The sequence below is a fragment of the Bombyx mandarina genome, chromosome 08, assembly GCF_030267445.1.
Source record: "Bombyx mandarina strain Sakado chromosome 08, ASM3026744v2".
Taxonomy (NCBI): Eukaryota; Metazoa; Arthropoda; class Insecta; order Lepidoptera; family Bombycidae; genus Bombyx; species Bombyx mandarina.
Window position 1 is genome coordinate 3,857,993 of NC_143215.1, and position 22,900 is coordinate 3,880,892.

At 35.6% G+C, this 22,900-nt stretch overlaps 1 protein-coding gene across 2 annotated transcripts; it reads left to right on the forward strand.

Moving 5' to 3' along the window:
* Positions 1-1,687: 1,687 nt before the first annotated feature.
* Trp1 (translocation protein 1) lies at positions 1,688-22,710 on the forward strand. 2 transcript variants are annotated; one of them, XM_089729441.1, is made up of 8 exons: positions 1,688-2,013; positions 10,677-10,803; positions 14,896-15,029; positions 15,192-15,311; positions 16,417-16,619; positions 17,578-17,764; positions 18,969-19,132; positions 20,118-22,710. In XM_089729441.1, the coding sequence occupies exons 1-8, from the start codon at positions 1,978-1,980 to the stop codon at positions 20,263-20,265; spliced, it is 1,119 nt and encodes a 372-aa protein (XP_089585567.1). In that variant the 5' UTR covers positions 1,688-1,977; the 3' UTR covers positions 20,266-22,710. The 2 variants fall into 2 exon arrangements, with proteins under 2 accessions (XP_089585567.1, XP_089585568.1); XM_089729442.1 differs by lacking the exon at positions 1,688-2,013 and adding an exon at positions 6,039-6,068.
* The last annotated feature ends 190 nt before the right edge of the window (positions 22,711-22,900 follow it).

The following is a 22,900-nucleotide window of genomic DNA, read 5'->3' on the forward strand; positions in this document are numbered from 1 at the left end:
CTTTCACTGGTGGTAGGACCTCTTGGGAGTCCACACGGGTAGGTACCACCACCCCGCCTATTTCCGCCGTGAAGCAATAATGCGTTTCGGTTCGAAGGGTGGGGTAGCCGTTGTAACTATACTGAGACCTTAGAACTTATATCTCGAGGTGGGTGGCGCATTTACGTTGTAGATGTCTATGGGCTCCAGTAACCACTTAACATCAGGTGGGCTGTGAGCTCGTCCATCCATCTAAGCAATAAAAAAAAAAACAACTCTATCTCGCTCTCTCTCTCTCATCAAACAACTCTTTAAAAAAAAGCAATGATTCAATAAGAATTAAATGAAAAAGCAAAGAATTAATATGTATTTACAACTAGCTAGACGTCTATAAAATTTTCTAACCGAAAAAATATATGTGTATAAACCATTAGAATAGATAAAACCTTAAAAAACAACATTATTATTAAAAACGAAAGAAAAAATCTTGATATTGTATTGGTTTCACGGCAAAATTTTTAGTGACTACTTAACTTGCTTGAAAGTGAAGAAATACTCTCAAAATCCATTAATTTGTAACTCGCACTCGCACATACAATAATCGAGAGGCTCACTTCGGTAAAGCTATTCGATACATGAGACAGCAACATAAACAAACTTTCTCTCTCCCACAAAATGAGATTCATAAGCTTACCACTAGGTGGCACTGATACAAACTCACACAAATTAAACATAACATTAACATCGACTGAGTAATTAAAAAAACTCGCACTAAGCACAGGTACATTACCCATTACCCGACTAATTATAAATATCGTTAGAAAGCTTGGCATTTCAATTAAACGCCTTAAAAAAAAACTTGCATGCTACCAATATAAAAGAAAAAATTATTGCTTCTAAAGATGAATAAACCTCCTGCAAATCGAGTAACTCGCACTCAGAGCTCCGCACGTTTCACCGTGAAGAGCGTACACTCGATGCGAGTCATTCGATTCGATTTTTGAAACTCGCACTAAGCCTACAGATCACTTGATTTATTTTCTGTTTATACATCGGTGAAACTATATACCGTAACCTTAGAACAGACGAACACGCCATTTGGTTTTCACCCGCTGGGTATCCCGGAACATTAGTGACACCACCTAATCGCTGTGCTACAGAATTCTGCGTCGTTGGTCATTGAAGATCGCCTCGACGGCCCGTTGGTTGGGCACCCTCGGATTGGCGCTACAAGTCTGGTTGTAGTATTGACCGTGGGAACCCCCATACTCTGACCGGGCGGAGATCGGACGTTTGGTGACATAGTGCAAGGTGGAGTCGTTTGGTGCGGTATGGTCCTAAAAATATTCTTGGGCCCACGGTCTACTAACATTTATAGACTGTCTAGTCCCACATACCCCGCGTGCCCCCTAGGTGCGGATATCTCGTAAAAGATTCGGCCCCATGACCGAAAAAAAGACTAACACATAATAACAATATTGAATGTTATTATTATAATTTACTTTATATATACATATATTAATATATTATGTATAAATAGTTGTTTTAATTTACAATATAAACATCTTATATCCTTATTTTATATTTTTAGAAAGCCCACAACTATACAACGTTACTATTTACTTAATAAAAATATTTCCAAATTGACAAGTAAAATCACTAAGTGTATTACCTATGACTTTATGTCATCTGATACTTATTATACAGTGTTCACCTCGTTTTATTTATTGTCATTCCAAAATCAAATAGTTCATTAAATTCATTCCATTTCACTTTTCATATAATAAACAAAGGTTTCATTTTGTTCCCTTTGCTGCACCGATAGTAAAATCAAATAATCAAATCTATGAATTGTACAGAGCAGCCAACAGGGTCAGGCAGAGTAAAGTGATAATCTGTGAGAGTAATTTAGGACAGCAGCTTTGTCAGCTGCGCGGTGTCAGAAATACGAAAACTGGGTTTTGTTGTTTTGTGATACGTGGGCAAATTTAACATACAATGGCTGATAAAAGAAAGACTAAAAAACGCAAAGATGTGAGTAAAACTTTTAATTTCAATGATAAGATTTCTTAAGTCGCTTGTCTTGTTAAAAATTGTCGTACCGTGTTATTTTACCGATTCACAGTTTTGCAAGATTTTTGTTTGAATTTCTTTACATTTACTTAAAGGAAGGTTAATATACCGTGAAATATATTTAATAATATTGTACAAGTAATAGCTTACGCCTAAAATTTTGTGGACGTGGTTAAAAAGGTATTTATAAGATTGATTTTGTACATATGTAATGCGCGTCTTGTGGTCATCTGACGTGTTTTTCATGCGTAGTTTTCGGTTTCTTCAGACATCAGGAATGTCAGCTATTTTTGGTAATCCTTTGTGTATAGTTTAAACATATTATAACAGAAATATGCCTAATTCTGTCTCTTTTGTTTATGAATTTATAGTTTATGAAGCCCTTAAGTTTTGAATTAAAAATAAAGGCAATAGAGATTTCTTTCCAAAGATGAATAGATGCATGGATGATTTAATTTTGTTTTTTTTTTTCAGCGAAAAAAGGTTTGACTTATCATATAATTTATTGCACAGTGTGTTTTCAGTAGTGGGTCTCTATTTTGTTGGAGATTAAGGTTTAATAATAATTAAGATTAATTTCTATTATCACTAAAAAAATCTACAGAACCTTTTTAAACACAATACCATACTGTATCTGCCTTATTCAAGCACCACTACAACTGAATTAGTCATATTTGATAAAAGTTTCATGTGAAACAAATATTTTGGTTCTCAAAAGTAAATGCCATGCTTCATAAGTTATCCCTAATTTTCAAGCAATATAACCCATTTTATTTCAGTAAATTGTAATTAATGTAAATCAAAGAATCTGCACTATTTACTTCTAAATCTTCTCTATCTGCATCAGGATCACAACTGCTTCAAGAGTAATAAAACTGATTACACAGATGTAGTTTAAAATTAATTAGCTCACAGAACCTTGTGCTTCGAGTTCTCATTTTCACCACTACTGGTCGGGATTTCTATTGTTCAAATTATTAATATCAAGTTAAAAGTAATTAAAAAAATATCAGCTAATTTTCTATGCAGGTTGTTTCTAGTACTGGTTTAAAAAAAACATGTCTTAAAAAGCAGAGTAATAAACTCAAGTCTATTTTATGACTATTACTCGTTTTGTGCTTTTGTTTTTCTTTTAAATGTACAATAACAATTTCACATTATGAAAATTGCAAAATGAAAAAACTAAAGAAAAATTCAGTTTTTTCTGTTCCTCGATAGTTTTCCGAAGTCTATGGGTAGTCAAATTAACTTAAATCTATTATAAGTTTTGTGGTATCTCATTTTAATGCTGGTGAAGTTGGTTGTTGTGGTAACCTGTAGGATAAGACGTTGCTCATAACATGTACACAACATTATTTTGTTTCTTAAATTTGATTAATGTCATAAGTTTTGCTACAAATATACATTTTAAATATTCATTTTTTATAAATATTACCTATGCTTAAGTTCAAATTAAACATTTTAGCTCATTCATATTCTCACTACGTTCGATCTTTTTTTTTTTAGGAAGGTCTATTAATTTTTTTACGCAAGTGAATCGAGATTCAATTTTGAACTCCTAAATAACTGCCAAGACGAAAACACAAGTGACTAAACTATATTATAATTTCGCTGTAAACATTTTGTGATTGGTAATTTCCCTAAGTGCCTCATACTATATTGCTTCTTTTTACACAACTGTAGAAGTAATTACGATATGGTATTTACATAGATGTGCCAGATAATAATACAGATATTTTAATGTTGTTTGCTTATATGTTTGTTTGTTTGTGTCACAGCTGCTATGCACCGTGCTACAGCAGTATACTTATGGGCACTGTAGACCAATTAACACCGGGTAGGCTGTGTAATAATTCACCCGTCTCCAATAACATAATTTGTACATGGAAGTTACCACTATCGAGTAATGTTGCGTTTTCTTAATACTGTTACGCGCTGGAGTTCGAGATAAATAAAACTTCACCGAAGTACAAATTAAAACTATTTAACTTAAAACACTTACGAACACTTTAAAATTCTCAATTCACTTCTTCCACTTCGCTGCAGGTGATCCGTTCGCTGTTTCCCTTCGTGTAGATCCGATTACTAATTGCCTTCGTGTCATCTCTGCAACGCTTTTATAGTCGATATGATATCCCTAGAATTATCGAGAACATTCCTGACAGGTCGAGTTGTTTCGACATGTGTTTCCGCTATTTGATAATAGGTGGCGCTGTACTTCTCAAGCGTTCTCGATTTTACTAATTCCTTTGAAATTCGCTTTCGCAATTCGACGACAGACGGCGTTGCTCTTACTGGCGTAACAATACTGTGGTCTTTCATAGCTGCTCTCTTCACACAAAGACTACTAGATCGATTTTGATGAAGCTTTGTTGCATAACTTAAGAGTCAGGAAGAAAATCTTAATATACAATATAATTATTTAGTCCGTATGTATGTAAGTGAATTCCTCCTAAATGGTTTGACCGAATTAGATGGTTTTTTTTGGTGTTCTTGTGTGGATTCGACAGAACGATATATGTTGGCTTCGCTAGTATCTAGTAAAACGACCTTCCAGTGTCATTTTGAACTCTAAATAGGTATATTCACAAATATATATACACATACCAGATTTAATGAGGGCGGAACCGCGGGCATCTCCTTGTTATGTCAAACAATTTTAAAACCTAGTTTAAAACAAATTCCGATGTGTAGATTCGCACATGCGCCGTTTAATTTAACTACTGATACTACGAATAGTTGAATAGTAATCTGATGTTAGAAATCAATGAAATGATTATTGGTAATTTTGGCAATCGAAAACGAACAACTACCGTAATACAGTTAAGTTGAGGTTATTTTAATTATATACTTAACTTAGAGCTTAGAGTGAGGACGAAATTTTGAATTTTTACGATTATCGGTATGTTATAGGTTCTGAAGAATTATTATTAAAATATGCTTCAGTTAATGTAGACTTTACGTATTTTCAATCCCGTCAGAAATTATTTATTAATGGAACATGTACCCTTGAAATTGCTTCAATTGCTAAAGGTGGGGGACTTGCGGCTTAGACTATCTTGACTGAGATAGGTAATAGATAAACAAGCGAGTTTAATTATTTGGGAAACCAACATTAAAAAACACCCATATAGTATATTAAAAATATAATAGTATATATAAAAATGATATATGAACAGTTTATTTTGAAAGTGGTGTAAGTCCATTTTCTTTTGTTTCGAGAAAATTAAAAGTTACTATATTTGTTGATTTAAAAATACAGGCAAATTACATGAGGTCTGGCTATGCCACCTACCTCTGTCAATTGGACTTCACCACTTTCATAATCGATGATTATGCAATTTCATTTACCGACTGATTTTACGTTGTACAAAACATGGGATTTTTTTGAGAAATTAAACACGGACTAGTTATATATAAAAAAATTACATTAAATTAAGCATGAATTACGTTATAGCTCATTTTTCTCAAAAATGGACTTACACCACTTTCAAAATAGACGGTCCATATAGAAGATACTACAAGTAGGTCCTAACTCACAAAAAACGACGAGTTTTAAAAGCATCAATTACGATTGACACTGAAAAGCGTAATTTGCCTAAGCTTAAGCGATAATACGGTAATCGTAAAAAAATATATAAGCCGTATACGAATAATTTTAATCGATCAATTGACTTAAGAAGAATCACTTCTGAATTCTAACTTTGTAATCTAAATCTTTTCAAGTTACTGGTACCGCTGATATCGGTTTTACCATTCCTGCTCTAAGGTTGAGGGTACACGTTCTATTTCTTAGATCGGCACTCGCGAAAAGCATCTTTATCCACCGGGCTAGAATGTTTTAATTTGATTAATACAAAAAAATCGTGTTCGCCATCAATTTGTACCACAGCCTTATAGCCCATTGGCATACTTTCACCGGCTGCGACTTACTAATGGCGGCGCATAACTGTCGCAGTGGTCTCTATAAGTAGACGCGGATTGTGAACCTGACCTTAACAATGAGAGATTATTTTGTAAGTAGAAAAGAAAATGTTTGTCTATTATATATATACAAAAGATAATCTAAAAACAATTCTGCTTTTAAACTAACAAAAGCTATTATTTTTATATATTACTAGCGACCCGCCCTCGCTTCGCTTCGGAAACTGTAATTTATTATTGATTTCTCCACTATTTAATGGATGTTATCATACATATAAAACTTCCTCTTCAATCACTATATATTAAAAAAAAACACATCAAAATCCGTTGCGTAGTTTTAAAGATTTAAGCATACATAGGGACAGACAGATATAGGGACAGAGAAAGCGACTTTGTTTTATACTATGTAGTGATTATTATTGTTCAAGCAGCGTATAAAGCAAAATATATTATTATTATTGTTAAAGCGTATTATTGTTATAGCATTATTTGAAATTGTGTTTGCTTGTACATTTTTCGTCAATGCATTTGCTTTTATTTGAAGGGAAAATGTACAAAGTGTCTTTGACGCCCCCGGTACATATATTTTCGTATTATACCTTCCATTGTTTGAACGTACAATGCAGTTCTGTCCTTCTCAACAATGACTATTCTTTGTTCCCATCCCTAGCAGGAAAAATTCATAATAAACAAACCTTGCATCTTGTATTTATTTCTAACAGGATGATAGGGCCAAATGTCTGTTTATAATTTTGAAAAAGAAAAAAAAAAAAAAAACTAATTGATTAGTGAATGTGTTTAAAAAGGAGTTTTTAAGGTAGATATTTTCCTAAATTGAAAAAGATTCGATTCATAGCTACGTCACAAGTGTATAGGTCAATGTACTCATGTCGTTCGTTTGGTCCTTGAACTTGTAATTGAAATCGTATAGGAATGCGTTAAGGGGAGTGTGTGTTGATTTTAATGCCGGCAAACCAATATCTCAATCACGGTGTAAATGTTTATTTGTTGCTATAAAAATCCCAATTTTAATGTCGCTTTGCACTTAGTTCAGTTGAAGTTTCAATTAAAGGCTGTTTTCAGTTGAAATCGGAATGCATGAATGCTCCGCGGTTGTTATATAATAATAATAATAATATTTTTATAGCAAGTAACCATGACTCATATGAATTGTTAATAAGACTTAGACCTATGTTAGTAGTTATATTTACATCACAATGAATTACTGTCGTAACATCCCACGGGAGATGGCACCACAGCGACCCATGTATACACAGTCCAGCCTGCTTGCGATCATGCTCAGGATACCGTTGGATATAGTATATAGTATATATATATATATATATATATATATAGGCAAGATGCTGGTATGTATCTACCGGGCTGGCTAATTATACGCATTTTTGTTTTGTTTTTCCGACCCTGACACATAAATAAAACTACATTTAAATTTTAATATTGTTCTAACTCAGATAGCAAAATGTTCGATTGTCGACCAACTACACCTTAATCAAGAAAAATGTAAAGCGTTCGAAATTTCTTAATAGATGTTTTAATAATAATCATTATTATTATAAGCATTTGCAAATTCGCAAATTTACATTAATAATTATTCATTTTTAATTTTTTTTTTTTTACTTTTTTAAAAACCCTGGCGGTTTTTTTCTACTATGTTACTTAATTTTACTTCCAATTTTACGTACCTACGTAAAATTGGAAGTCGCCTTAGATCGAAACACGCTACAGCCTGATAAGTCGATATACGTATGAGTACAGGCGGGAAAATTAGCCGTTGGAAGCTTCAAACGTTGATACAACGTAATGATCAATTTGTGTTTCCATCAGAAGTAAAAAAATGCATTCTTTTTTTTTAATAAATTGTCCGTCAAAAATTCCTTGCTTAAAAGAGTATAATATCCTTTTTGGCATATTATGTGGATATTTAAATGGACGTTCTCATTTCAGAAATAAACAGCCTACAAATAACGATCACGTTCAAAGATCTTTCATATTTCGCTGTCGCGTTTTATTCATTCACAACATTGTTTACCACCCAGTTGCCAAATGTGCAAAAAGAAAACGCACTAATTACGAAAATAACAAATAAATCGGTAATAATCCAGGAAGGTCAGTGCCTTGGCCCTAGATCGTAATCTTCGTTAAAGAAATATAAAATTATGATTCCGTTCTGTATTTGCGCTTTATGCGCAGTTTACTAAATCGTTGACGCCAGAGATTTTTTGATATATCCATTTATGTTTATAAATGTCTTATTACTGGTGGTAGGACCTTTTTGTGAGTCCGCACGGGTAGGTACCACCATCCTGCCTATTTCAACCGTGAAGCAGTAATGCGTTTCGGTTTTAAGAGTGGGGCAGCCGTTGTAACTAGGTACCTATACGGAGACCTTAGAACTCATATCTCAAGGTGGGTGGCGGCATTTACGTTGTAGATTTCTATGGGCTACGGTAACTATTTAACACCAGGTGGGGTATTAGCTCGTCCACCCATCAATATAAAAGAATAATAGAAGAAAATAATAATAAAAAAAACATTAATAATAATAAATAACTGTTCGACTACAAATCGGTATACATGGGCATTCAACACTGGCAATATCATAGTTCTGTACTAGTAATATCGAATCTTATACCCACAGATCATAGAAACACAGTTGTTTCTATGATCTGTGCTTATACCCCTATCTTTATTAACGGTGATGTAACACCCTAAAATGCCCTCAAAACAAATATGCGCTTTGTGAGACGATAATACTGTTCTCAAACACATTTATTCCGAAATATAATAAAGTATACCAAAGGATTTTTTTAAAAAATCTACCTCACAAAGAACGTTGAATATGTTTCTGATTGAAATCTTTATTATATATGTAGCTTAATTTCCATTTTGAATACTTTGATGCACCCTTCAGTATCTCGTCAAGGGTTGGACAAAGACCATTCGTTTACTGACCCGATAAGATCGCGCATATAAACGCGATCTTATCAGAACTTAGCATAAAAAAAAACCTTTTTTCGTATACAATACAATTCAAACGTTTTTTTTTATTGCTGAGATGTGTGGACGAGCTCACAGCCCACCTGGTGTTAAGTGGTTACTGGAGCCCATAGACATCTATAACGTAAATGCGCCACACACCTTGAGATATAGTTCTAAGGTCTCATTATTGTCACAACGGCTACCCCACCCTTCAAACCGAAACGCATTACTGCTTCACGGCAGAAATTGGCGGGGCGGTGGTACCTACCCGCGCGGACTCACAAGAGGTCCTACCACCAGTAACGTATATTTCCGTGGCTTTAGATGAATGAAAAAATAATCATACAAACCCTATTTTTAAAATTACAAAAAGAGAACAAATAAACATCAGCCAATACGGTCGCGACGGTTCTCATGTGATGCCACGTCATACATACGTGCAGCAATTGATTTTTATTAAGACCTATCGTATCACCTATGCTTTTATTTGTTGTACATATATTTGCGTAATTACTGGTGGTAGGACCTCTTGTGAGTGACTCACAGTAATTAGGCTATTCCATCTATTCGACGGTAGTCTAAGAGGCTATTCCATCTACTTCAGGACGGGTTCGTTATCCTTGTGTGGCATCAAGGTATTCAGTAGGACCTCGGCCTATTTCTCCCGTGAAGCAGAAATGCGTTTCGGTTTGAAGGGTGAGGCAGTCGTTGTAACTGTACTGAGACTTTAGAACTTATATCTCAAGGTGGGTGGCGCATTTACGTTGTAGATGTCTATGGGCTCCAACTTAACACCAGGTGGGCTGTGAACTCGTCCACCCATCAAAGCAATAAAAAAACATGTCGTACGGGAATTATACATTTAACGATGATTTTACGAGACAATTATTTAATTAAGTGCAGAATATTTGGTTCAGATAATCAAAAGCTATAAATTGTTTCCAATCGCAATTCTCTAATATTGTCGTGACAAAAACTCCATTACTTACCATATATATTTTTTGCGCTAACCCAGGGATTCGCGCATTATTTTGGACACTAGACCCGAGACTAAAATTAACTGACACCTCAGACCCCCATAGCCAAATTACTTGAAAAATCCCATCTTAAAAACTTTAAATGGTTAAGTTACGTGTGTGTAAGTGGCCGGTATCAAGCCTTTTGGAAATTCCGGGCGTAGCTGTATTAGCCTCTTAGGCTATCAGTGAATATGTAGGGGGAAAAACCTTTGGGAATCCCTGCGCTAGACCGTAGAAGAGATAATTACCCACCACGTGTGTAATTATCTCTTCCTCGTATTAAGTGATCTACGTCACAGTCGAAATCCATTACTGCATCGCGACAGAAATGGGTAGGATGGTGTCACGTGCCTGTGTGGTGTGGGTCCTGTTAGGTGCGCTAAGTGATTGCGGGTTCAATTTAAAATTACACAATGTTATTCATTGTGAAAATTGTTTATAAGCACGTGTCAGGTGCTTACGCTTAGTCGTAAAGATAAACCGGTACATAGTCGACGTGATTTTTTTTTATTGCCGTTATAGGCAAACTAGCATACGGCCCACCTGATGGTGAGTGGTTACCGTCGCCCATGGACTTCAGCAATGCCAGGGGCAGAGCTAAGCCGCTGCCTGCTTTGAAATAAACATACAAGCTATGATCTCGTCGATGTCAAATTAGATGTTAATTTAGTAAATTTTCAGGACTTCGGGGAACCTCCAGAGTCTGAGAAGCCAACGAGCGAAGAGTATGCAGTCGCGAAATGGCTCAAAGCGAATGTACCAACGAAGAAGACAAAATTTCTAAATCACCACGTGGAATATTTCACAGGTAGAGATTTTTATTTTAAATCGTCCATAGCAACAACTTGTTTCGTATCCGAACGAAGTGCAATGAAAGAAAAGTAAAAAAGAAACCGCCTCACTATCTTTTTGTTTTAAAATATTTACGTCCGATATATAAAACTGTGGTGTTTTAAGATATCTTTCTGAATAATAATTAACTTTAAAATGTAATGTAATCAACGAATTATTCCTTATCATTTAATGCAAACGATTTTCTGTTTATGAAACAATGTATCGACGAGAAATAAACTATAGATTTTTGCGCTCAATAAAATCGATGTTTAACATCAAAGCGTTGAGAATCGATTATTGAATGCGTTCGGGTTGATTTGTATTAGAATTTTGCACGATTCACTTTTTAGGTTATCGTGTTCGTAACATCTATATTTTGTCTACAATTAATATTATAATTATATGATACTTTATGATGTGAAAACTGCATTAGAAGCGTTGTGATTTGAAACTCGCTCTTTAAAAATTTCTTATAAACATATTTCCTAAAAGCATTTAATGATAATGAAGATTGTGTAAACGCTGGCAACAACAGCATCGCAAGAAACAGATTGCAATATCAATTATGATACTTTATGATGTGAAAACTGCATTAGAACGGTTGTGATTTGAAATTCGCTCTTTGAAACTTTTTTGTAAACAAACATATTTCCTAAAAGCATTTAATGATAATGGAGATTGTGTAAACGCTGGCAACAACAGCATCGCAAGACATAGATTGCCATATAAAAAAAAAGAATATTGAAGAAGCTGTCTTCAAATTGGATCATCGGTAGGTTCTCAAGATGGGTGCAGCGTTAAATGAAATAACTGAATTGAGGATATCACCACTAGGCGCTGATCACAGAATTAGTAGCACTGGATATTCGTTCGCGTATTGTTTTGTTGCTGTCTATCTTATACAAGTAGTATTTAGTTTTATAATTTAATGCGACTAACAAAAATTACACATAAAAAAGAATTAGACAGATAATGAGTGCACGGCCTACTTGATGTGATAGGTTACCGGAGACATAGTAAATGCCATAGCCACTGAACTTGCCGGCGTCTTAATTTTATTTATTTATTGATTAAGTGGGTGGACGAGCTCAGAGAATCTTGGTATTGAGTGGTTATCGGAGCCCCTAAACATCTACAACGTAAATGCCGCCACCTACCTTGAGATATGAGTTCTAAGGTCTCCGTTTTTTTTCGCCTTGTCTTTCCCTACTTATTCGACGGTAGTCTAAGAGGCTATTCCATCTACTTCAGGACGGGGTTCGCTATCCTTGTGTGGCATCAACGTGTTCATACGCCTTTTTGTGTCCGAAGTCTAGAAAGGTTCAATACGTTTTGATTTAAAGATTTAAATGTTTAAGATGCGTCATTCCTCAGTCGTAGTATGTTATTATAATCAGACGTTTGGCAAAGTTTGGACGTACAGCTTTTGACAAACCTTGACCCCGTAACGGATTTGAGATAAACTTTTGAAGCGCATTTTAGAGGAATATTCATTAACGTCTTAGCCGTTATCACATCCATACAAAGGAACAGATGACAATTAAAATAAAAGAACAAAAGAAAACAATAATTTCCTATTTTAATTGCATTGGTGTGCAACTTCACGGGCCGTCAAATGGTTATTTACCAGAGTTGCATTTCTGATCCCGCGGACGGATTGTAAACAGTCGAGGTCACCCAAAGCATGTCATTTCGGATCCGCCCGATCCACTTCAACGGTGCTTTTAGGTACCTCAAGCACCGGTCATCGTTCTCAATCGAATCCTTCGCTTGCGACGAAGGGCTCGGCGAATAAATTAACCCACCGACACGGCCCACTGAGTTTCTCGCCGGATCTTCTCAGTGGGTCGCGTTTCCGATCCGGTGGTAGATTCTGCAAAACACTGCTCCTAGCAAGAGTTAGGGTTAGCAATGACGACAGGTTTGAGCCCCATGAGCTACCTACTAGTTCAGTAAACTTAGAATACCTCCTCGAGGTTACTAGATTAGGTAGGAAAAAATAACACCAAAGTTCATAGACAACACAACCTTTATGATATTTACGTTGTGTTGTCTATGTCTACATTACGGCTCCTCATAAAGTCGAAACTTCATTTGTATTGTGTGACGATCATCTCGTCCCTTCCAATTCGAACCCGTGGATGCTATTTCGGCATTAATAAGCAGGTAGATTGTATCTATTTTGTGCCATGGCCTACCTTTAACCTACCAGCTCGCATTTTGAACGAATTCAAATTATCAGTCTCCTTTTTAGCGTTTAACTAGGATAAACATTGAAAGATGCTGTGTTACCTTTTTGTTTTATTAGCATCAGATGCGTTCAATGGTAAATTTAAAAACAAACATTCGAATAGATGCCGGAAAAGTTTAATTGATAATTATTTTCGATTCCAAATATTGTAATCAACATTATTACGTAATATACTATAACATTTGCAACTCATAAAGTAGGTACTGTCAGGTGTTAAAAAAATTAATTTAAAAAAATCACCTCGATAATACAAAGAAACCAATCGTATGCCTAATGCAGAAGCTATGCTGTGTGCTTAGTGCGAGTTTTTTAACGTTTTCGATAGCGTAAAAGTTAACGCAATGGACAATGCCCAAAAGTGGGCCAACTTCATGACAAAACTATTTGTACTTGAAAAACTATGCCTTATTTTTTCATGTTATTTTATGTATCAACATTTTTTTCAAAGAAAGAAATGTTGAGAAAGAAAGAAAAAATGTATCAAATAAGTAATTTATTTTTTTGTAAAACATTACAAAAAAATAAATTACTTATTTGATAACATCCCAAAACTGAGTGCCATAGTTTTTAAATTCGCCAATAGACAAAGGGAAAATTAGCCCATACAGCCTTATAGTAAACTTATATGCTGACAAACGAAAGAGTTGTCTGTGACTTGAACAACAAATTAAAAAAAATGCTAATGGTTATAATTCACAGACTTTTTAGTTTATTGTTGTTCAATTCAATATTTATGTATTGTAATAATAATTATTACTTAAAACCATGAATTATTTAATATTTTTAGATATTAATGATTCCATTAGTAAAAATCTCAATGGCTTACCATTACTCTATTCTTATTATATATGATCAGAAAGTTTTGGCAGCAACCCGAGTGAAGCGTCACTTGAAGTTTTATTTTATGTTTTTTTAATAGCTTATTGTGATGTATAATATACAAATTGGGTGTTGTTTTGTGTATTAAATGTCAATAATCGTTGTTCACGATTATTGAGGCATCGGAATAAAACTGTGGCTAACATAGCAGTGACTTCTTTTTTTCAAGATAAAAGTTGCGGAAATTCACGCTCACTCAATGTGCTATTCATCAAGTTGACGTCAAAACTTCCAAAAAGCAATAAAAAGATATACACCGGATTTTTATTAACATAAAAAATATATAAAAAATATAACTATGACAGACTAGGCTGTATAGGCTACGCTCTTTGCCTGCTTGTTGGCGAATTTAAAAACAACAACAACAATATCGTTGCCGGCTTCTGGATTTCATTTCATTTTATTATTATTATGAGGATATAATAATAATAAAATGTACGTAAGGGCTTATTTCTAGCAACATTAACCACACTTAACTTATTTAATACTGTAAATAATGATGAGAACGATTATTGATTTCGAAGAAAACAATTAACAACTTAATTTTAGCTGCAGAAAAAAACAGATTTCTCTTAAACCTGGGTGAGAATATAAAAATCGTTTTCTGAATATGAAACGATATTTCTTTGTCTATCAAATTAAGTTAAAATCATCATCACCCGACAACTTTTTTTAGGGGCCCAAACGCCCATAGAAAATGGGCATTGTCCTTTGTATGCAGTTGGAACAGCGCCCCTAGCGGCAAACGTAGGCAAACGTTGACTTAACTTTTACGCTATCGAGAACGTTAAAACTTGCACTAAGCATACAGCAGTTGTTATAGCGTGTATGTGCGTTTTAAATACTATACAGTTTTTTTTTGGGTAGACATAGGCTAAATTACTACAAGATCAAGACTTAAAACTCTCGTAAAGAATTTCTGATCGATCGTTTCAGGTACAAAGGCTGTAGATGCCTTGTTGACTTCAAAATGGGCGACCGGCAAGAATCCAGCGTTCACCACAAGAATCGAAGTGACTCATTACTTGCATCGTATGCTTTTGCATAAACTCTTCCATAGGGCCAAGAAGGTAGGACGATTTTATTAGTTACCTCATTTATATATGCTTGTATTAGGAATGTGGACGAGGTTATTAAGTAGCTACGGCATATACAGGGTGTGGTTCAGAATAGACCCACCACCAGCAAAAAAATCGAGATTATAATTTAGATAAAGTAAAAAAATGTTTTAGGTCCCTGTGAGCGAGCAAGAATTGAAAGGTAAATCAAAAAAGAAGGAATCGGAGAAGATCAGTAAGAGCGGCGATGAAAAGGATGGAGAGAAAAGCCAAGCCAGCGCCTGCGAGGGAAAGGTATGATAACGCACAGTTTCTTTCTGAGTGTCACCAGACATAATAATTGTGGTATTGTAACAAAAATAATAATAAATGTAATATAATTTCCCACACGAGACAACCCTAATTTAGGTACTCAATCGATTGTTGTAAGTGTCGTAAATAGAATAAGTAGCACCGCTTTCAGAGTACAAGTAACCCTTCTATAACACGGTATTTTATAAATACGGTTCCACTTTAACGCGATTAGGTAATTTTCCGAAAACCGTCTTATATAACACGGTTCTTCTTACAACACGATAACGAGATCTTTGTTTAAAAATATTTAGAGAATTTCATTATGCACTATCATTCTCCTGTCCTTCTCCCAGTCACCTAGGATCGGCGGAACATGTTTTCTCCTTCCATACTCTTCTATCATATAGCATTTCTTCGCTCACTCCCCTCTTACATATATTGCCCACTGAGTTTCTCGCCGGATCTTCTCGGTGGGTCGCGTTCCCGATCCGTGTTAGCAACACTCCCGGTTTGAGCCCCGTGAGCCCCGTGAGCTCAGCTTCACGTCAAGGAGAAGCTGAAATAGCCTCTCAAGGCTAGCAGCATAGGTAGGAAAATAAAACTTACACATATCGTCTTTCACGCAATCCATTCATTTCTTCTTAGGTATCATTCCACATTCATAGTTAACACTCTCTTACTATCTTCATTATGCACTATGAGCATACAATATATTGGGATAACTGAAATTTTACTGTGTTTTTGTATAGGTGTACTTAAGAAGTTTCATTCAGAAAAATTACTCGTCCTTTTTGTATTGGCTTCTAGTCTCATATAACACGGTTTCGCACGACACCGGACTTTGTAGGAACTTATTTACCGTGTTATAGGAAGGTTACCCGTATTGTAGTCGCCAATAGGTATTCACTGGTGGTACGTGACGCACTATGATTGAATGGATGGATGAATAGCATAACTCAGCATACAATTGGTATTCAAGATTGGAATTGTGATGGTAATTTATCTCCAAAGGGTTAAAGTCCCAAAACCCATGTTCAGATCTCGAGATTAATAATCGTTAAAGACTTGAAGTTGTCTGGTATTCTTCTAAGATAAAATTTTCTAGGATACAAAAGACGGTAAAGAGAAAGAGAAGAAGAAAAGGAAGATACGTCTAGAGATGCATATGGAGCAAGTTTTTTTGGATACGGTCGATGCTTACGTCTGGATCTACGACCCGAAGCCCTGGTACTACTGGGTCTGTGGGATTCTGGTCGTCTTTGGGACGATCACGGTTTGCATGTTCCCACTCTGGCCGGCCACTGTTAGGTTAGTATGGAGCAGCTTCTACTGGAGGTACATGATACTGGTGATGTTTACTGGTGGTAGGATGTCTTGTGAGTCCGCATGGGTAGGTACCACCGCCCTGCCTATTTCTGCCGTGAAGCAGTAATGAGTTTCGGTTTGAAGGGTGGGGCAGCCGTTGTAACTATACTGAGACCTTAGAACTCATATCTCAATGTGGGTGGCGGCATTGACGTTGTAGATGTCTATGGGATCCAGTAACCACTTAGCAACAGGTGGGCTGTGAGCTCGTCCACTCATCTATGCAAGAAAATAAAAAATATCTTAATCCACAGCTTGGAAAGCCTTTAATAATACTGGTGATGGAAAGTCTTGTGAACCCGCACGGCATGGAATTTTCCATATATCTGTCGCTTAGCAGTATTCCTTTGCTGTTTGAAAGGTGGTGGGGCAGTCGTTGTACTATAGATCTGGAACTTAGAACTCGCATCTTAAGGTGGTTGGTTTACTTTGTTGATGTCCATGGGCTCCGGCAACACCAGATGCGCGGTGAGCTCAACCGCCTAAACAATAATAAAACCTAACCTAATAAAACCTGCGTAATTACTGGTGGTAGGACCTCTTGTGAGTCCGCGCGGGTGGGTACCACCGCCCTGCCATTTCTGCCGTGAAGCAGTAATGCGTTTCGGTTCGAAGGGTGGGGTAGCCGTTGTAACTAAAACATGAGACCTTAGAACTTATATCTCAAGGTGGGTGGCGCATTTACGTTGTAGATGTCTATGGGCTCCAGTAACCACTTAACATCAGGTGGGCTGTGAGCTCGTCCACTCATCTAAGCAATAAAAAAAAAAAAAAAAAACAGAACCCTAAAAAGGAATCAGAAATATATTATTATGTAAAGAGTTTTCACTACTTTCACTTGTTCATTTATGAGGTAAACATGTTAATATATATATATATATATAAATAAATTGAATTTCAGAATAGGAGTATATTACCTGAGCATAGCGGCGGCGGCTTTCCTCGTGATGATAATAGGGCTGACCGTGCTCCGCGTGGTCGTCTTCTGTCTGGTCTGGATCCTGACGTTGTCCAGGCATCACCTCTGGCTGTTGCCGAACCTCACCGAGGACGTCGGGTTCTTCGCGTCCTTCTGGCCTCTTTACCACGTAAGTACAATATACAATAAACCAGCGGTCTATCCCAAATTGGGTAAAATGAAATTTGGGGGGGGGGGGATAAAAATGAAACTTTTGTGAGTAAAAAATATATATTGAAGTGAAACTTCTTTAGAATCGTAAAATTTTTAGTTATTGTTTTCTTTTCGAAATTATCATGAGGGCTATAACATGAAAGATACTAAAAAGAAGCGCTTTCGTTTTTTTTTGTTCTTCGCCATGGGTTAATGTCAACTTACACAAAAATATTTTGGGGTAATAATTAAAAAAGTTCCCCGACCGCTGCAATAGACTGACTATCGCTAACTGTATGAGAAAAAGCTATCTGGGTAGCCTAAGAGGCAATTTCGGCTACGCCCGGACGGGTAGGTAAGCTCACGGGCTCAACTTGAGAGAATTTGCTAACACTAACCCTAGCAAGAGCAGTGCTTCGCAGAATCTACCACCGGATCGGAAACGCGACCCACTGAGAAGATCCGGAGAAACTCAGTGGGTTTATATCAAAGAGTAACTAACATTTAGTCATACTCACAAATATTCGCATTTATAGTGCTGGTTATTCTTGAGTGACTAGTTTTTCCGAACTACTGATTTTTGATATCATTGCTGAGGTTGGTGCCCATGGACATCAACAATACAAATGCCGCCACCAATCTTGAGTAACGAGTTCGAAGTGTCAGTTCTATAGTACAAAGGCTGCCCTTACTCTTCAAACCGAAACGGATTATTGCTGCACAACAGAAATAGACAGACTGGTGGTACCTACCCGTGCTCACAATACAATATAAATGTCGTAATTACATTTCAGCCAATAAGATTAGGTAATGTGACATTACATGTTCAATTTAGACTGTTAAATTAATCATACTATCCATCACTCATTATTACAATTTTTTCTTAGTATCGACGCAACATACAGGCCATCTGTCTTACCGTAGGCACACATTCCTTTTGAATTTCACGTGTGAGTATTAAAAGAGTGGCAGATTTTAAACAAAGCTAATTCGTAACAATCATGCATAAAATTTTCCGCGTGACGTCACAGGTGATACAGATCGCTCGAATAACACGTACGTTTAGGACGTACCCAATGCGGGTCCAACCATTGCTTCAGCACTGCTAGCCTCGTGGCTATTAGCGATACAAATATGACGTAATTTCGTCACATTAACGTTAATTTGTACATTTGTTACAGTACGAATACCGCGGTCCCGGCTCGGACAGCGACAAGGCGTCGAAGAACAAGAAGAAACGCAAGAAAGACAAGCTCTCCGATGACGAAACCGAAAAGAGTCCGCTGATTGATCACAAAAGTACAGCCGAAGCTCAAGCCGAAGACGTCGGTAGCGGGGATGCTAAGTAAGCCAATTTTCACAATCATGTTGTTTTGATTTAATTAATACTAGCTGACCCGGCAGACTTCGTAGTGCCTCAATCGATAAATAAAAACCTAAACTTTTGTATAAAATAAACTTAAAACAAACAAAAGGAATCCGTCCGACGGGGGACACATCTAAGGGAAAACAAAATTGTTATTTTTATTTAATTCCGAGCATTTTCATATTTATCTACCTTTTTAAACCTTCTCTGGATTTCCACAAATTATAATTCAAGACCAAAATTAGCCAAATCGATCCACCCGTTCTCGAGTTTTAGCGAGACTAACGAACAGCAATTCATTTTTATATATATAGATAGATTATAAGTGGCGAATCTATATTTCTTTCATTTTGTCCTATCTCAATAGGGACATTGCTTGAATCTGTATTCATAAAATAATCTGATTTGACTTAGAGCTCCGCCGCATTGTGAGAGGGCATCAAGTAAGATAAAATAGGACTATATAGTTCACTGTAACGAACAGGAGAATGTGGTATCACCAATTAGCAGTCGATTGAACAATGAACTTAAGTAACAATTACAAGATAAGTTACTAATATATCATTTAAATTTTTCGCGATTAATCATTTTTGCAAACAATGCTAAGCTATTGCATAGCTTTTATCGCGGGCTGTGAGCGCGGCGACCGAATCAAGAAATTCCGTAACGAAAATAAAACCTAACATCCTCACTCCGCTGTACCATACTACCATGTAGCTCGCGTTCAACACATTCACACGTTGCGTTTGTGTAGTGATTGTGAATAAGCGCGGTCTAGCTTATGAGTGTGAAGGGGACAGTTACTGTTAATGTTTTGCTTTTGTTCATGTTTATAAATATAGCGTGGTCTTATTTTATTATTGTCTAATTATAATTGCATAAGTTGATTAAAAATGCTATGCAATAGCTTTACCGCGGGAGTCCCCGAGTACCACACGTGTTTTTCTTTCCTTTTTTTTTACAGATCGTCAGAATTAGACGCAACATCGGCAACGACAGATAAACTGTCCGAGTCTGAATCGGAGAACAGTCAGCGGTCGTCGACCGACCGGGACTTTGAGATCGTCGACCACGATGAAGTGGAACCCGTCGTGGGAGATAGACCCCTTTAGGGTCCCCGGGGCGCGACCAGACCCGGGATCCCCCGAACCGCCGAAACTAGCAGTGGTGGTTGTTTGTAAACAAAGTTAAGTCGAGGAGGGTAGGTATTCGGCGAATCTCGCGTATCTGATCGCACCTCAGTATGAACACGCGCTGGGTTTGAGCAAATACTGTGTAAGAGAGAAATACGTTTTTGTACGGCAAACTGGGAAGGTGTTATGCGAGAAAGTTGCAATTAAAATCACAATTTTAATTTTGTTCGTTTTGACTACTTAAATTCCAAAACTAGCTTTCTCATAATATCACCATTGAAAATTTTTGTAAATGTCCTAATATCAATATTATTGAGCGCATTTATTAGTTGAAACCAAAAATGATTTGTTGTGAGAAATGAAATTTGCCAAAATCAGCGCGTCCGTAATATTTGAGACTGTAGTTTGTAATACGATTTTATTAATAAACGCTGAAATTTAATAATTAAATTATTCCACACTCTCTTTCTCGCTTACAAGTTTTTCAACGCGAGCGACTGAGATGGACCGTATACTAAGATGTTTAATTGAAAAATAATTAGTTTTAATGAATGTTAGGATTATTTCAAAGTCAAGAGTTGTACGAATTGGAAAATATTAAGTTCCTGTGTTTTCAGAAAATTCGTTGTTTTGATGCAACTCTGGCCTTTAGATTTAATTGACGGTAGGATAATATTTTAAAAAGTATTCCTCACGAAATCCTTTGTCGATCCAAAGCCTCTTTAATATTTTGTCTAAACTAATTATGTTATGAGAATAAGGTAAAGGAGATGAGATAGGATTACTATCGATTTTGTGTGAACGTTTGCAATTGAGTTTGAATTGAAAATTAATTACAAAAATTACTAATATATGTAATAAAAGACGGGGTATTTCAATAAATTTTTGACATTGATAACATTTGACAGCTGTCATCCTTGATTAGATCAGTGTGATCTATGTCAAATATTGTGTCATTTCATGAATGTTAGATTTAAAAAGTCTAGAAATATTATATTAAAATTGTGTTATACTCCTGAGAATAACTTTATTAAAGAAAACTGTGAAAATCGTGAGATACACCTGCTATTTTTATTTATTTCAAAACAATTTTAAAACATAATCTTGCATACTATGTCATGACAAATCGAATAAATGCTTAACAAGAAATCATTTGTCTTACACTAGTAGTTAGATATATCAGTTCAGCAGTTAAAATATGTTTGTTCTATAACTGTAACTTTTTTAAAGATGTCATTTAAAAAAAATATTCAAAATCGTCTAGAGCCATAAAGTTCAAAAATTGGTATTAACAATGAATTTCGTTTTAATTCTAACAACTATACTAATACAGGATTTCACTTTATCTTGTGAACGGTAGAGGTAAGGGAAACCATTTATTATGTGAGACAAATTAAAGAAATGTGCCCAAGTGTGGTAATCAGCAAATTATAACGCAAAAAAACGACCACAATAGTGCAGTATATAGCAAGCAGTATGTTAAGAAATGTATGAGAAAATAAAATTAAAGAACACTTTGAGGTATCTTTCAAATTACACCCATTGCTATGGTGGCGCCACCCTGATTGGTTACTTTTCGATGGACACTTTCCGTGTGCCCTTTTATCTTTGCTTTCCATACTTTATTAAAAAAAAAACTAAAGAGTCTGCATTGAAAATCATATATTTTTGGTGGATGGTATTTCACTATACATATTTGTTTCTCCTTCTATTTATATTTTTCACAGGCGAGCACTTCACTTTGCGTGTGACAGTAACGATATTGTGTTCGGCTTGATGTTTGATATATTCACAAATATCACAAACATTGAGTAAAAAAATCAAAATATTTACTTGTCAAAAAAGTTTCCTGTGTGTTTTTGTATGGTAACACTAGCCCTACTTTTTTTAATACTAACACTATTTTTTTAATACCGTTGTTTGCGTTATCTGTGGATACATTCTTTAAATATTATACACATAAGTTATTAATGAAGTGCTCGCTTCATTTGAAACTAGAAGAAAAATGTGTTTCCTTTTCAATGTATTGTGACGTAATTTAGGTATTTAATGTATTTATGCAATAAAGCATAATAATAAAAATAAGTTTGTTTTGTCATTTTATTTACATTGTATTAAATGTATCATTTGTGTTTTTTCTATTTTGAACTATATTTTTTCGTATACATATTTGAGAATAGTAATACAAAATGATTCTGATTGGTTTTTAAAGCAACCCATAAACGACCTATTTTTATTTGGTGCTAAAAATAAGTGAGCGAAATTTCAAATGTTAGTGATTTTAGGAAAACGTGTGCTACGAATTTTGTGCATTTTAAAAAAAAAATCGAAATTTATTTTTCTGGAACGTTTTCGTGTTAAAACTAATCTGTGTAATGACAAGTGTATCGATCGATGTTTATTTAATAAAACTATTGTATTTTACTTTTGTTTTATTTTAGACGTGGAAATAGAGTAAGGAGCACCATCTTGCATAGGGGACAAACTGAAATAGCGCTAGTATAGAATTTGGAAATGATAAGATTAAATCGGTTTTAAACAGAGTGGAGTATGCTGGATTGAAGGGTAGTAGATTATGGCGCTGTTTTTTAAATTCCCCTTGCTCCTATGGCGC